This window comes from Cyprinodon variegatus, unplaced genomic scaffold (genome assembly GCF_000732505.1).
Source record: "Cyprinodon variegatus isolate N-32 unplaced genomic scaffold, C_variegatus-1.0 Scaffold958, whole genome shotgun sequence".
Classification (NCBI taxonomy): Eukaryota; Metazoa; Chordata; class Actinopteri; order Cyprinodontiformes; family Cyprinodontidae; genus Cyprinodon; species Cyprinodon variegatus.
Window position 1 is genome coordinate 246,439 of NW_015151411.1, and position 14,438 is coordinate 260,876.

The 14,438-nt window shown below is 36.5% G+C and overlaps 1 protein-coding gene across 2 annotated transcripts in view; it reads left to right on the forward strand.

The window, feature by feature from the left end:
• Positions 1-13,813, forward strand: part of LOC107100308 (protein kinase C alpha type-like) — a 37,762-nt gene extending 23,949 nt beyond the window's left edge. Inside the window, exons 11-17 of one of the 2 annotated variants that reach the window (XM_015398750.1) lie at positions 867-958; positions 1,439-1,501; positions 1,641-1,779; positions 4,146-4,226; positions 4,328-4,435; positions 9,412-9,552; positions 10,168-13,813. In XM_015398750.1, the coding sequence (XP_015254236.1) occupies positions 867-958; positions 1,439-1,501; positions 1,641-1,779; positions 4,146-4,226; positions 4,328-4,435; positions 9,412-9,552; positions 10,168-10,329 (786 nt within the window). In that variant the 3' untranslated portion in view covers positions 10,330-13,813. The remainder of the gene's footprint in view (positions 1-866; positions 959-1,438; positions 1,502-1,640; positions 1,780-4,145; positions 4,227-4,327; positions 4,436-9,411; positions 9,553-10,167) is intronic. The other variant, XM_015398749.1, reaches the window with a different exon arrangement.
• Positions 13,814-14,438: the final 625 nt, after the last annotated feature.

A 14,438-nucleotide genomic window follows, 5' to 3' on the forward strand; every position in this document is an offset into this window, starting at 1 on the left:
AGAGATTTGACATTTAGGCTCTAAGGAGTTGTTACAGTGCAGACTGGCTGCTTTTGCTTTTATTAAATGAAATAGTTAAATCAATGTCTTTAACATAGCCCTTGTCCCTGAAGGACTGTATTTAGCAGAGTGCTTTTTAAATTTGGGGAATTTGACATTTTGCAAAAGTGCCCCTTTTCACATTTTGTCACAATACAAAAACAGTCTTTATTTGAATTTAAGGGGATTTGGTGTGAAAGACCAATATGAAGTAAATGAAGAAAAAATATTCATTGTTTTCCAAAAAAAAAAAAAGATCTAAAAAGTTTGTCCACCCTTGGGTTGTCGATTTCTGTAGGTCTTTCAAAATTGCTACTATCATCTTGCCTGCTTTTCCGATTAATTCTCTCCTTCCTCAGCCTGTCAGTTTAGGTTGATGGTCATATCCTGGTATGTTTGTGGTTGTGCCGCACTCTTTCAATTATCAGAAGTTAGATTGATGATTGATATTTAATATTTTCAACACTTAGGATGCAACCTAAAAAAAAAACTTCCTGAACTATCAGATGCATTCCATTGTCTCTTTGAAGGTGTTTGTTTAATAATGATCAGGAACAACTTGCTGAGGTCTTGACAAATCAATCAAAATGCATCACACTTGCTTTAATCTTATTGATAGAAGGGTCTAAAATTAACTTTAAAAACTATAAATTTTCCATGTCACGTCTATGCACATCTTCCTGTTTTTCTGTTGTATAAAACTCAGAGAGAAACAACTTGTCTTTGAAAATCTGTGATTAAATTATAAAGTAACCAAATTTTAAAAGTACAAGGTGTGGGAAACTTTTTGGTGGCCTGTGTTCAGTATGTGTGTTCTGTTTCTACAGGACCGTCTATATTATGTTATGGAATATGTCAATGGTGGAGATCTGATGTTTCACATTCAGCAAGTCGGGAAGTTCAAAGAGCCGCATGCAGCGTACGTAGTCCGATAAAGTCTAGCTTTGATCTCCGCCTTCATCTACATGAGTCTCATTACATTTCTCTCTTTTATCTCCATATTCACTTACCTGCTCAGTCATCTCTTAGCTTTATTCATTATATCTGGTGACTCATAAAAAAGCCATCAGCTCAAGTAGCACCCCTCTCTTATTTCCTTACTCTAATCTATTCTTCTTATCACAGTTTTCCTCCCTCTGGCTCTTCATCCAATCTATAATCTTTGATCAGTCAACTAAAACTAATTTTTTTACCCTGTTCCCTATTTCCTTTTTTGTTATTAAGATTTCTTTCATGTTTGTTTGGTTGCTCTCCTCTTTCATCACTCTCTCAACCCCCTCTTCTGATCATCCTTCTATATGTTTCCACCCCATAAAAGAAACCTTGATCAATTTCCTGAAAGATAAAGTAGCCAGAGTGCTTTACTCCTCCTCCTCCTCCTCCTTCTCTCTCCCTCTAGGTTTTATGCAGCAGAGATTGCAGTTGGCCTCTTCTTTCTCCACAGCAAAGGCATCATCTACAGGTAAAGACGTGGCCAGGTTGTCACAGTACAACACAGACCTGACACAGATTTATCGTGCCTTTTTAGAGCCACTGACTGATGAAGATGCAATGTATCAAGATGATTTATAGTGGGCTAACTTATCTCTCTCTTTTCTCAGAGATCTAAAGCTGGATAATGTGCTGCTCGACAGTGAGGGCCACATAAAGATTGCTGACTTCGGGATGTGCAGGGAGGGCATGTTCGGGGGCGATACCACTCGCACATTTTGCGGCACTCCCGACTACATCGCCCCTGAGGTTTTCTGAGTCCCTGGGCTCATCCTATAGTATCAGATCCATCCTTTCACCCCTCTTTGCATGCATGACTTGTTTTGCATCACTTTTAGACATCCAGATGCTTCACAGCAGCTCTTCTCATCTGATCTGTCCTCCCTGACCTTGTCGGCATTTTTTTTTATAATTAACCTCACATGATTCAATTAGCAGTGGACCCGTTTCCTTACAATGTTGTACAGATCATGCCATTGCCCTTCAGAGACCTTCTTAAACCAGTTTCACTATTATACTGTAGCCAGTAATTTTTAATTAGTTATTTAAATAGATAATATTTACAATTGCCAAATTAATTTGCTGGGATTTGTACCCTTTATTGTTCGAAATTACAAACACTAAACTCTAAAGATTCTGCCTTGATAACATTTCCATTTAACTTGAATTTAGGTCATAGCTGTCCCAGTGGGACAAGTTAAGTGTAACAATATAAAACTCACATATTATATTCTGTCTTCTGTTTAACAAAGAGGACTAGACTTTTTCTTTTGTTGTATATATATGTAGGATTAGACAAATTTGTTTTAAACCGCTTTTTTTGACCAATTCTGGTCTTAAACTGCTTGTAAATGCCCAATCTTTTTAAATGCCCAAACTTAAAAGGTCAAATTCTGCACCTAGATGTAATAATCATGTCTATCTAAGGAAACCAAGCTGGTTGTGAGTTAGTTGGTGCATTTGTTAACTGCCAGCCGACAAATGAATCAGGAAAAAGTGATGACATGCAGCAAAGGAGACTTCTTTCTGAAACGGAGGGCAAAATTTTCACCAGAGGGAGGAGGTGTCACCTTAAATCAGGGACAGCTCGTCAGAGAAATCTCAGTTATTGTGTAATCACAATGGGTAGATAAATGTGCAGTAGAAAAATATGACATTAAGGTGTACAGCGTGTGTGTTGCACACCTTTAGGTCATATACTTTTAATAACTTTGTCAGATTAAGGTTTTAAATTGCATTTTAATTTCACAAAAACATCTTTCTTCTTGCTTGGGGTAAATCACTGTTTTAGAGTAATTCCAACTAAAGTCCCATTCGAATCTGTCTGAGGATCTTTAAAAAATAGCTAAAGATTAGGTTGATGTCAAGAGGACTTTTCCTTCTTTAAAGATGTTGAGATTGAAAATACCAGTGAGAATGTTCAAAAGACTAGTTCTGTACAGTGTGTGACTTTTTTTTTTCAGAGTTAGGATGCCCATATCAGGTTTTTTTATGTATAAAATATTGTTGTAGACTTTTCCTATTTTGGATGCATTACCTATTCTGCTTACGTACAACTTATAGCCGCATATCATCATACAGTTTGCATAGAAATACAAAGGATATGCACTAAAGGGCCGGGATTCCTATAGCAAGCAATTCAATATCAATTCAGCTAAAGTACATCTTTTCAATATTTTTTTTTTAATTTTGCAAACAGCAAAGTAAGTGTAACCCTCTTTTGCATCTGCATTTTTGTGGAACATCCAGTTTAGGCACCAGATTTTATTTAAAAAAGAAAATGTTTTCAGTTAACATTGCAAATGAAAAAGTAAAATTTTTATATTTCTTATTGTCTTGACTATATAACTGCTGAATAATATTTGTATACCGTAACAAAAAAAAAAAAAATTAATGAATGTTTGGTGAAAAACATTATGTTAAACCTATAAGTATTTATTTTTACACTAACTCCTTTAAAATATTAGGGCATATCTGTTAAAAATGTACTGATTTAAATGAGACAATTGAAATGGCGGAGGAGTTCTTTAAGAACTTCAGTGAAACCCAAATATTTGGAAGCACAACAATGTGTTTTCTTATGCTAAATGACATTTCTGAAACATATGTGCATGCATAGATGTGAATAAACCTAAAGCAGCATGTTTGGACTTGTTGAGAGATAGAGAAGGGTGACAGAGACAGAGCGAGGACCTGACTGTTCTACTTGTCTTTGATATGATAAACCTCGCTGTGGAACCACTACGTATTGACTCTCTTATGTAAACACCTATTGATTCTCTTGCATCTGCCATTTTGGAATGGATACAAAAAAATTCCCCGGGGGCTGGGAATTGTTCGCCCGTACCCCTCTTCGCTGTGTGCGCTCTCTCACACAATCACTGGGGAAAATGCATAATAAGGCAAACACTGACGCATACATCCAATGTCTTGTCTTAATCATTCAATTCTTTTCCTTGCTGATTTTTATTTCCCTACTCTGATTTTTGTCCTCCAATGTCTGTCAGTTCTCTTCCAGCTATTTTTACTGTGACAATTATGTTTGCTTCCACTTCATTTTTTCCTATCTTCACCCTGCTGCTCTTCTAATTAATTCCCTCTCTTGTTCTTTGTAGATTGTGGCATATCAGCCCTATAATAAAGCAGTGGATTGGTGGTCTTACGGAGTGCTACTTTATGAAATGTTGGCAGGACAGGTACCACTCAAAATAATTCAGTGCTTTGTAATCACTTCAAAAGATAGAAGCAATGCTGATCTGGGGTTAAACTCTTTTTTTTCAACCCTTTCTCCTTCAAGCCGCCATTTGATGGCATTGATGAAGAGGAGCTGTTTCAGTCCATCATGGAGCAGAGTGTCTCATACCCCAAGAGTCTTTCCTGGGAAGCTGTTGCTGTATGCAAAGGCGTAAGTTCATTTCTCCTCTCCTTTTACTTTGAGCCTTTAGAAATTTAAGGATAGATTTATATCATAAAATGTAATAATGGGCATTAGAATACTTATATTAATCCAGCATACATTTTTTAAAGTTAGCTTTTGTGTTTATCCTAGAGGCAGGCGGTCCGCACTCTCTGCAAAATGTTATGCAACAGCCAGAAGCTTTTATTTCCTCTAAGCAGTTTAAAATATGAGAAAGAGAAAATGCGGACCTAGACTGATATTAACAAAACCTAGCTCGCTGTGAATACAAATTGTTAAAATCACAGGGCCAGGCAAAGGCATACAGTGGATTAATTTTAGCTTAACTCTTTACATTTTGTCATATAGCACTTACAAACTCCAATGTGTATTATTGAGATCTTTTGTGCTGCATAATTGAGAAGCCAATGGAAGATTACAAATCTATTACGAATAAAAACTTGATATGGTAGTGTTTGTTTTTTAATAAGTGTCTTTACAGGCCTTACATATCAAGAGACTGAAACCTATACTTATTTTTCTTTGCACAATAGCTGAAGTTTATTTAGATTACCTAGAGTGAGAACTAGCATACAAGATTATTGATTGGATTTTGGCCTGGACTTTGAATGGGCGTAATATATAATCAATTCATAACACTGGTTCCAGTCTGTTTTTCGGACTGTATTGGTGGGCTAATTTTGAGTACTCGGGGTACTGTGGGTCAGGAAGTGTGAGCCCCGACTCCTTCTTTCTCAGTTGTTGTGTCCATGGGTAAAACACTCCACTCACTTTATCTGCTATTGATCGTCATATCACCAAGTGATGGTGATTGTATCTGAGCCTCACTTCTATCAGTCTGCCCCAGGGCAGCTGTGGCTACATGTATGTAGACTTCCACCATCAGTGTGTGAATGACTCAATGTAGTGTGAAGCACACTGGAGTCCATCCATCCATCTTCTGTTGCTTATTCCGTCAGGGGCCGGTGCCTATCTCCAGCGGTCTATGGGCCAGAGGCAGGGTCCAGCCGGGACAGGTCACCAAGCTGGTGTATGGCCACAATGGAGTCCCTGGACTTAATAAAATGCTATGCACTAACAGACTATTTACCATAGTTTACTTAATTAGAATATTTCAGATTATGAAGGAACCATTTTGGTTTCAGTTGCTGAACTAATAGAACATAAAAAAGAAAACCTGGATGGATGGAAACTATCAATTTCCGAGACCATTTTATTTCCCTTATTTTATTTCCCTCTATTCATCTAGAAACGTTAAATGAGCTGGTATTTTCTTGAAGAACTGAAGTTTAATAAAAACTTAAAAGTCAGCAAGTGTCATTTTAAGGCTCTAACTCAATGTTATGACTATTTGTTTGAAAAGGGTGAGAAAAAAGAAAAATTCAAAGTCACCCTTAAGAATAATCCACCCAGTCCTGGTGGCTGTGTTGTGTGAATGTCTTCTTAGTAGGAAAAAAACGATTGTAGCTCTTTTTGTGGATGTTCCAACAGACTAAAGCCTTGCAGCTGTGCAGGTTTAGATTGCAAAATTTGGACTTTCTTTGCAGCATTATGAAGACAACTGTATAGTGCCTTAATCACATAATGATGGATTTCATGCAAACAAATTAGTACAAAACATTTTTTAGAAGGACCGAAAGAAAACATTTGTTTTTTGGCAAGACCAGCTTTTCTTGCTGAGGCGGTTCTATTGTCAAGGCTAAGGGTTTATTATTGTTAAACTGCAAAATCCATCTGGCCAGCTTAAGTATTCATGAGAATGCTATCCAAATAAGAAAACCAAAGTTTGGTTAATGAATGCTACATACAAAAGAGTAGTAAACAAGCTATTGGTGCCTGAGAATATCTTAAACACAAACTTAAACTTATACTCTCTATAGAGTATAAGTTATACTCTACTTATACACTATATTCTACAGTGCGATTTATCCCAAATATTGGCTCTTTGGTTCTGTCCCCGACAGTAAAACATTGCATTCAATGACTGTCATTGAGATCTAGATAAATATGTCTTTCAGGATGTCCTGTAGTTTATCTCTGAGCTCAGACACAGCTGCTACCACGTCCTTAGAGTACCTCAGAAGACAGTTATTGATGTTTGAGTGCTGACAGTAAGGGTTACTTGTGCAGAAAAAAATCATTGTGTTCTTCTGTGTGAGAGTTGCCCCAGCTTAGTGTCTTGCCTCTTAAGTTTCCTGATCTATTGCTGCTGTTTCTGCTGAAGCTCTTTGACTCAACTCACTTCAGTTTCCTGCTGGGATCTGATCTACTGCTTCACAGTAGAGCTTTTTAAGGATAAGGCAGATCAACGAAGGGAAGACCCTTCTACCTGTTCTTCTTTGTCAGCAGAGATATTGAGGGCTCTACACCTTAATGAAGCAGTTTCACTTCTTCCTCTGGGTCGAGGACTCTCTTCTGAATATGGTGTTGACTCACCTCAAGCACCTTTTGCATCTTATTCCTTCCTGGACTGTGTTATGGTCTTTATGCTGCTCTATTTGCAGAGATAAGAGATATACTGCAGACCAGATAATCTTTAACACCTTATTGTTACAAGAACCAATGTTTTGCCAGATTTAAAGAAGCGTTCTGCTTTTTCAAATGTAAAGATTGGTGAAAAGTTACTTTAAAAAGTAGGCAGTCATAGTAGATAGTTACTTCTCCCAGGAAATAGTGAATTAGTAACTCAGTTAATGCACAATCAAAGTGACTATATAATGACTTTTACTGATTTAAAATGGAAATGAATCTGGAATTATAATTTCAATGAGTGTATTTATAAAATAAAAAAATGTTTAGTATTGATGAATAAATGAAATAATTTATTCATACAATAATTTAATTGACTAAATATCTTAAAACATTGCCAACTATTCTACACCATTATTGTATGATACACAACTGGTATAAATGCTCGGTAAAAAATGAAAACAATGAAACAAGTTGCAAGCACAGATATGATGCAAAGTCCAAAACACGCAAACACACAAAAAAATGCAACAAAAAAAAAAGGTGTTAACTACAAATAGTGCAACCACAAAAAAAATGTCACGGCAAAAATGAAATGCTGCAATTATAGAAAAGACGATGCAAATAGTAAAAACAGCAGTAAACTTGCTCTAAAAAAAAGGAAGTGCTCCAGACTACTACAGGGAGTTGATGCAGTTAAAGAAAATCAAAATATAAGTAATAGAAATGAAAAGAGAAACGCTATTTTTGAAACAAACAAACAAACAAGAAAAGCAAGACTGTTTGCCTAGTATTTCGGTGTAAAAATAACAGTAAAAACTTCGTATATTCAGTACACTGAGAAAATAAAGATCAATATTTGATCAATTATACTGTGATATATGATTAACAGTATCTTTTAAACTAAGGCAGGCAATCAGTCAGTGGTAAGTTAGTGTTTCTGATAGTGAGACGATGAAGAACTTATTAGGATTAGAGTTTAAGTGATATGGAAAAAGAGTTTTCTCCAAGACATTAAGGGCAAATCCCAGGAATATTTAGCCTTTACTTTTATCGAATCTGTGGAATAATTTTGCATCAACTCTCCTCAGTCTGTGTAAGTCTGAGTAAGTCTGCTCTGTCCCAGCAGTAAAAATCCCTCATCACCACAGATTACGCTTATTTAAAGTCTCTTTGTTTCACTGTAAATATTCTCAGGCCAAGTTGATTTTATATAGTGCATAGACTTGTTCCCTGAATCCTTCAACACATCCACATATATACAGTATCTACCCACATATATCTGGCTGCCTAGCTGGTCTCCTTTCTGCACCATTTCACCATTCATTGACAACCACATGTTGTATCAGTGAATATGGAAGGCCAACTGTCATGTCCTCTGTTTCATATGTAAAGCTGAAAGGAGGGGGCAAAGAAATGTGTTGACAGAGTGCAGCAGGTTGGATGAGCTTTCAGACCTTTGATTCGAGGAAGAACCCTGAGCTGTGTTTGTTTAAGCATCTTTCACGCCTGAGTGATTTCTGTTTTTCTGTTTTGCCAGCTTAGACAAACAGTGGAAGACTCAATAAAACAAGACACAGTAAAAGACTAACAAAACAAAACAAAATTAAAGGGAAAAAAATAAAATAAGATTAATTAAATGTTTATGTTTATGCATTTAGACACCAAGCTTCTGCTGTTTGCTTATTTTTATGTTCTCTCACTCACTGAACATGCATTTATTACGACATGTCACAAATCCAAATTATGGATTCTTTTATTACTATTTAATATCAAAGACTGACAAGTCAAGATTATTTTGAACATAACTAATATACATTCAGTTCAGGTCAGCTGTATTTCATTCACTTCCTCAATTAAGTTAAATTAAATTCTGTTGAGTTCTGTTTATTTTAAATCTATTCACTTTAATTCCATGTAGTTACATTTAAATGCATTTGATTTATTTTAAACCAGTTCAGCTCAGGTCAATCAGATCCTTATAGATCTATTATTTTATGTTATTTTTATTATTTTATCACATTATGTCAAATTACACACATTTACTGTATGTTTAGACCCAGAAATATTTAATCAAGTATTTAATGCAGTCATAAATATTTGATCACATCAAGCCTGCACACTCCAATCCCAAACACAGATTAAAACTCAGGTATAGTTTCACCTAAGACATAGCAGTAGTTTATAATGTCATTTTTCTTAAATTTGTCTTTACAATGAAGTCTTGCTGATTGCATAAAGTTGTTGACCTACTGAGCATCCATGGAAGGGAACAGCTCTCTTTTAACAGGAAGAAACCTCCAAGAGAACCAGACTCAGTAAGATTGGTTGTCAGCTCCAGGGGCTAGCCTTCTGCATTCTTAGTTAAGGGAACTTTTTATCAAATATTTTTTAACTAAATGGAAGATAATTTTCCTCTAAAAACAGTAGATTTTAGTATACAAGGTGAACTCCTCGAAAGTCTGAAATGTTCTAACAAACTCCTCTCACTTCAGCTACTGACGAAGCACCCCGCCAAGCGTCTGGGTGGAGGAGAGGATGCTGAAAGGGAGATAAAGGAGCATCCATTCTTCCGCTGGATAGACTGGGACCGTCTGGAGAGACTGGAGATACAGCCACCATTTAAACCCAGGACTGTAAGCTGAAAATTTTCTTTTTTTTTCTTTTTTTTTGTAACCTTCTATTTTTATTCCCCTTTCTTCTAAACTCCTCTTCTTTTACCCCATTCTTCTATCTGAATGCTCACTCTCTGACTCTCCTCTATGTCAGTTCTGCTCATCATTGTTCCATCTCTCATAACCTGAGCAGGTTCTTGGTCCCTAACTCAGAGTGCTCACACTCAGAAAGTTCAGGACATAACAGACAGGACCTTTGAACCCAGAGCTGTTTTTACTCCTCCATATGCAAATGTATGTCATCATTAGCTCGCTGCATGCTAGTCTGCCATCCCATTGGCCAATGGTGAAGCATTGCAGGAGGAAGCTGACTGTGCTCAGAGGTTAGAGGCCAGGCCCATTAGCCAAATGAGATTCATTTCATCTAGAAGAATGGCTGTCATGCGAGGTTAAGGGGGTGGAGAAGATATGTGGCTGACTTTCATCCTTAGATGGGTGTGGGTGGGCAGGAGAGACATGTTGGCAGACCGTGGTAACAGTTTTTTAAAGAAGGCTGGGGCTCTTTTCAGTGATTAACCGTAACATTTTAGTGTGGCCGAGATGATTGATATCCGTTTTCCTGCCTTTTTTCATCAGGGAGGAAGAAAAGGTGAAAACTTTGACAAGTTCTTCACAGGAGCCCCATCCGTCCTCACTCCATCGGATCCAGATGTGCTCGCAGCCATCAACCAGGATGACTTCGAGGGGTTCTCCTTCCTCAACCCAGACTATGCTCCTTCACCTCTCACAGCTATTTGATAACCACCCCCTCCATCCCCCCCGTGTTATTTATCAGACAGTAGTTTTATAGCTGAGAGTCACACATGATCACTAGCAACAAACATTTCACCTCTTGTAACCAAATTCTAACGTTTACATTAAACTGCCAAGATCCTGTTTTATTCCCTTACACTCTATGACATATGTATGTTCTATTACAGGATGTGTTTTAACCAAGTCAGTGTTATAGTTTGCTGCAATAGAGTTTTTTTTTTTTCTTAAAGTCTGTATTAACCTGCTGTAAGATTATTGTACTGTCAGACAGATAAATGGAAGCACAAAAAACTGCATGCAGCTAGTTTTTTATAGAGGTAGAGAGAAGATAAAAAGTCCTCAGTTGTCTGAATGGGCAATTTACCAGTGACGTCTTTATTGTTACAGCTATACAGACAATATAATATGCAAAGCAATTTTTCTTTTCATAATAAATAAATAAATAACATTTCTTTACATGTCTATTCAGATCAAAGGTGTTAACATCATAGAGGGCCTCCAAAGTGAATTGCTATACATTTTTGAAAGACTAATTTACCCTTTTTGGCTGCTTTAATGTCTCAGTTCACTGTCATAAGTGTGACCTTAGCTAATTCATGAAGGTACACCGGTGTCAGTGGGCACAATGTGACAGTAACAGATGGCAAAGCTGCACTAAAACTGCTGGACTTTGAGGGGCATTAATTTATATCACTGATCACATTATCACAGTCCCTTTACAAAAGTATTTATACTCTGTAAGCCATTTTTTTGCAGTTTTATTTGTCATAACCACAAATGTTATGGTGTTTGTTTGCAAGTTAAAGTGAGAGACCGATACAAAGTAGTATGAAGACAAATGAATTGCAAAAAAGTGTGGCATATGTATTAACCTCTATTGCATCAATATTTAGAACCTCTTTTTGCTCCAATTACAACTTTTTGAAATATGTCCTTACCAGATATGCACATCTAGAGACTGCATATTTGGTCCATACCTTTTTTTTTCCCTTTTTAATAAAATAAGCTAAAGCACAATTTTACCAAATAAGAACATAAAAATGAATAAACAGTTACCATAGATCTGGACTTTGACTAGGCTATTTCGACGCCTTAGTATGCCTTGGTGTACCATCATTGCTTTGATTGTATTATCAGAAACGTTGCTTTTCTGAATACTTTACCCCTTGCATGCCCAGTTATGTTCATGGTGTATTCCTCGGTCTATATAATGTCAATAAATTCCTCAAGGAAATATCTAAGGCTTTCATGAAACTGCTGCATTTATATAGAGGTTAAACTAAACACAGGGGGCTTTAATCCTTACTTAAATGGCCTCCGAAGGCCTTTGTTTGTACTGGATATCATTTACGGTTATCAGAATGAGCACTATTTGATGACAGCATTTTAATTCCTAATTTAAAAAATCTATTAAAACTATGTATCCTCTTTCTACCACTTTGCAATTATGCATTACTTTGAATCAGTCAGTCACATAAGAAAAAAGTGTAAAAAAGTTTAATGGGTTTAAATATTTTTTCAAGGCTCGTCATTCAGAACTTTTATTTCACTGCAGATTAAGAAAACTCACTATTGCAACTTGTCTTTTACAAACGAGCTTTTCAGCTTACAAAGTACAAAAACCTGTGTTTTCATCTGCGTTTACCAGAAAGCTTTTTGCTGTGTAATGAAATACAGCACACAGCATTGATTGGGAGTAATTAAAAGGGAGGCTCAGTGAGACTGTTCAATAAATGGAAAAAAATTATTCAAACAGTATGTTTATTTAAATATGATCAAAGCAGGTGGCTCTAACATCTCCAACAGAATCTTGCAAATGGAAATACATTGTTAACAGAGCTTGTGGTTAATTATACATTTCTGTCACACCAGACAGGCTACTATACAATACAGACAATATAAACATGTAATAATCAGCAGTCTATCATGTTTAGCTTATTTATTTGCCAGTTGAGTAAAGTTTTTGATTTTATGAGCAGGAAAAATAACTTTAAAATAAACCAACTGAGAAAGTCACAGTGACGTGTCCCATTCTGTTATCCTGTGAAGTTGCAGAGAAATGCCTCCTGCTTTGTGTTCTCCAACACGCCTCTCTTTCACTCCTTCATTTTCACACATACTCACACACAAAACACAACAAAACACAACAAAAAAGGGCAATCTCCAGCATGTTAACTTTCTTTATCAAACACGCACATGCTGGGAGAGAAGATGCTGACCACTCTGTTTGTTGTGAAGCTGGAGTTGTCAGCAAAACCAGCCCTGCTCGGCATCATAGTTTCACTCCCTTCTCCTCTGAGGCAACCTCACTTTCTCTTCCTCCTCCTCCTCCAACTGCCCCACACCCGCCCCCGTCTCTTCAGCCCCTCCAGCACCAAGCAGAGACTAATATCCCTGTAGAGATCCAAAGTTATAACAAGTTGACCTTCACATTAAAATCTCATCAACTTCCAATCTCCCTCTGTACCTCTCCCTCTTTTTCTCTGCACGTCCTTCATGGCTCTTTTATACTTTTCTGACGGATTTGCACAGCTCGTGCTTTCCTACTCATTTCTACTGTAAGTCATGCTCTGCTAACTGTATAGTCAAACACATTTTTGGTCAAAGAATTGCATTGATCTTGAATCAACTGTTGATATAGAATTTTTTCTCCTTTAGAAATCAATAATGTTCTGAAAAATAAACTGATGTCAATCTCAAGACGAATGTTACTGTCAAATACATACCTTTAAGAATTAACACTTTATATGTCATTCTCTACTGTTAAGAGGAAATTAGCATAGAAATGGGAAAGGTTCCTACTTTTCCCGCTTCTTTAAATAAAAATTCAAGATCTTCTCATTTTCCTTTCATGCTGTCATGTTTCAACCACAAACCTACAGGATTTTAGTTCATTTTTATACAACGCACCAAAACGGGTCATTCATGTTTGCAACAATTAAAGTAAATGGTACGTGGTCACCTAATTCATTGTTTCCTTCTGAAGAAAAATAGAAATGCTGTGACATAAGTCAGCCCCCATGGGTTAAAATATTGTAGAGAAGCAATGCTTTTTGCTACTGTGGCTAAAAGTCTTTTGGGGAATGTCCCTACCAGCATTCACCTCTATTGACAGAATGATTTCATTATTATTCTATGTAGAATAAGGGCTCAGTTGGACTGAATAGAGCTTCTGTCAACATACATGTTAAATTAATGTCACATATCCTTGATAAGATTGAGAGTTAAGCCCTTTTAACATGATAATATGGTTTGATCTAATCCACACCAAGATATTATAGCTCTCTACTTAGATTAAAATACACAGAAGTAATTTGTTTAATAGTTGTTTTCTGAAGAGGTTTTATTGCATTGTATTCAGACAGCTAAAAACAAAGATATGCCTCACTTTTCAGATTATTCTTTGTATAATATTTAAAAAAAACTATTGGTTATTTTCCTTTCCCTCAACTAATGCTGCGTTCTTTATGGTTGTATATTACTTAAAACCCTAATAAAATGTATTGAGATGCATAATTAGAACTAATACCTTACTTTGCAGATCTTGTTCCTTTATCCTGTCAGTTATTCAATCTTAGAAGAGTTATTTGACCATTAGCCCAAAGTAAGTCAAACTTTGAAAGAAAATGTATCTAAAATTGTCTCTTTAAAAAAATCATAATCCATGAAACCAAACCCTGATCTCTAACTGGAGCGGTACGAACTCCTGCCCCATCACTGTCAATTGCTGTGAGATTATATTGTCCCGCTTCTTCAGTACTGCAGCCTCCTTCCTTTACTTCTATCTATCCTTCATCTCTCCTCCTCCTCCTCTTCCTCTTCCTATCTAACTCTCTGAGTCTCCCATGCCCTGAGGTCAGAGTGTGCTGTAGACTATTGATATCGTTACTAAAAATATAGGATTTCTCCACCAGCCAAGTTATAAATAGAATAAAGGGACACGGCTCACAGGGGACAAAGGAGAAGGGGGGCAGAAGGAGAGAAGGATGTTGGTCCTATAGAGTCAAGCATTCATCTATTTAACACAATGTCAAGCTGAATAAAAGTTATTCCATTAAATTGCAATAAAAATATATATTCAAACCATGCCTTTT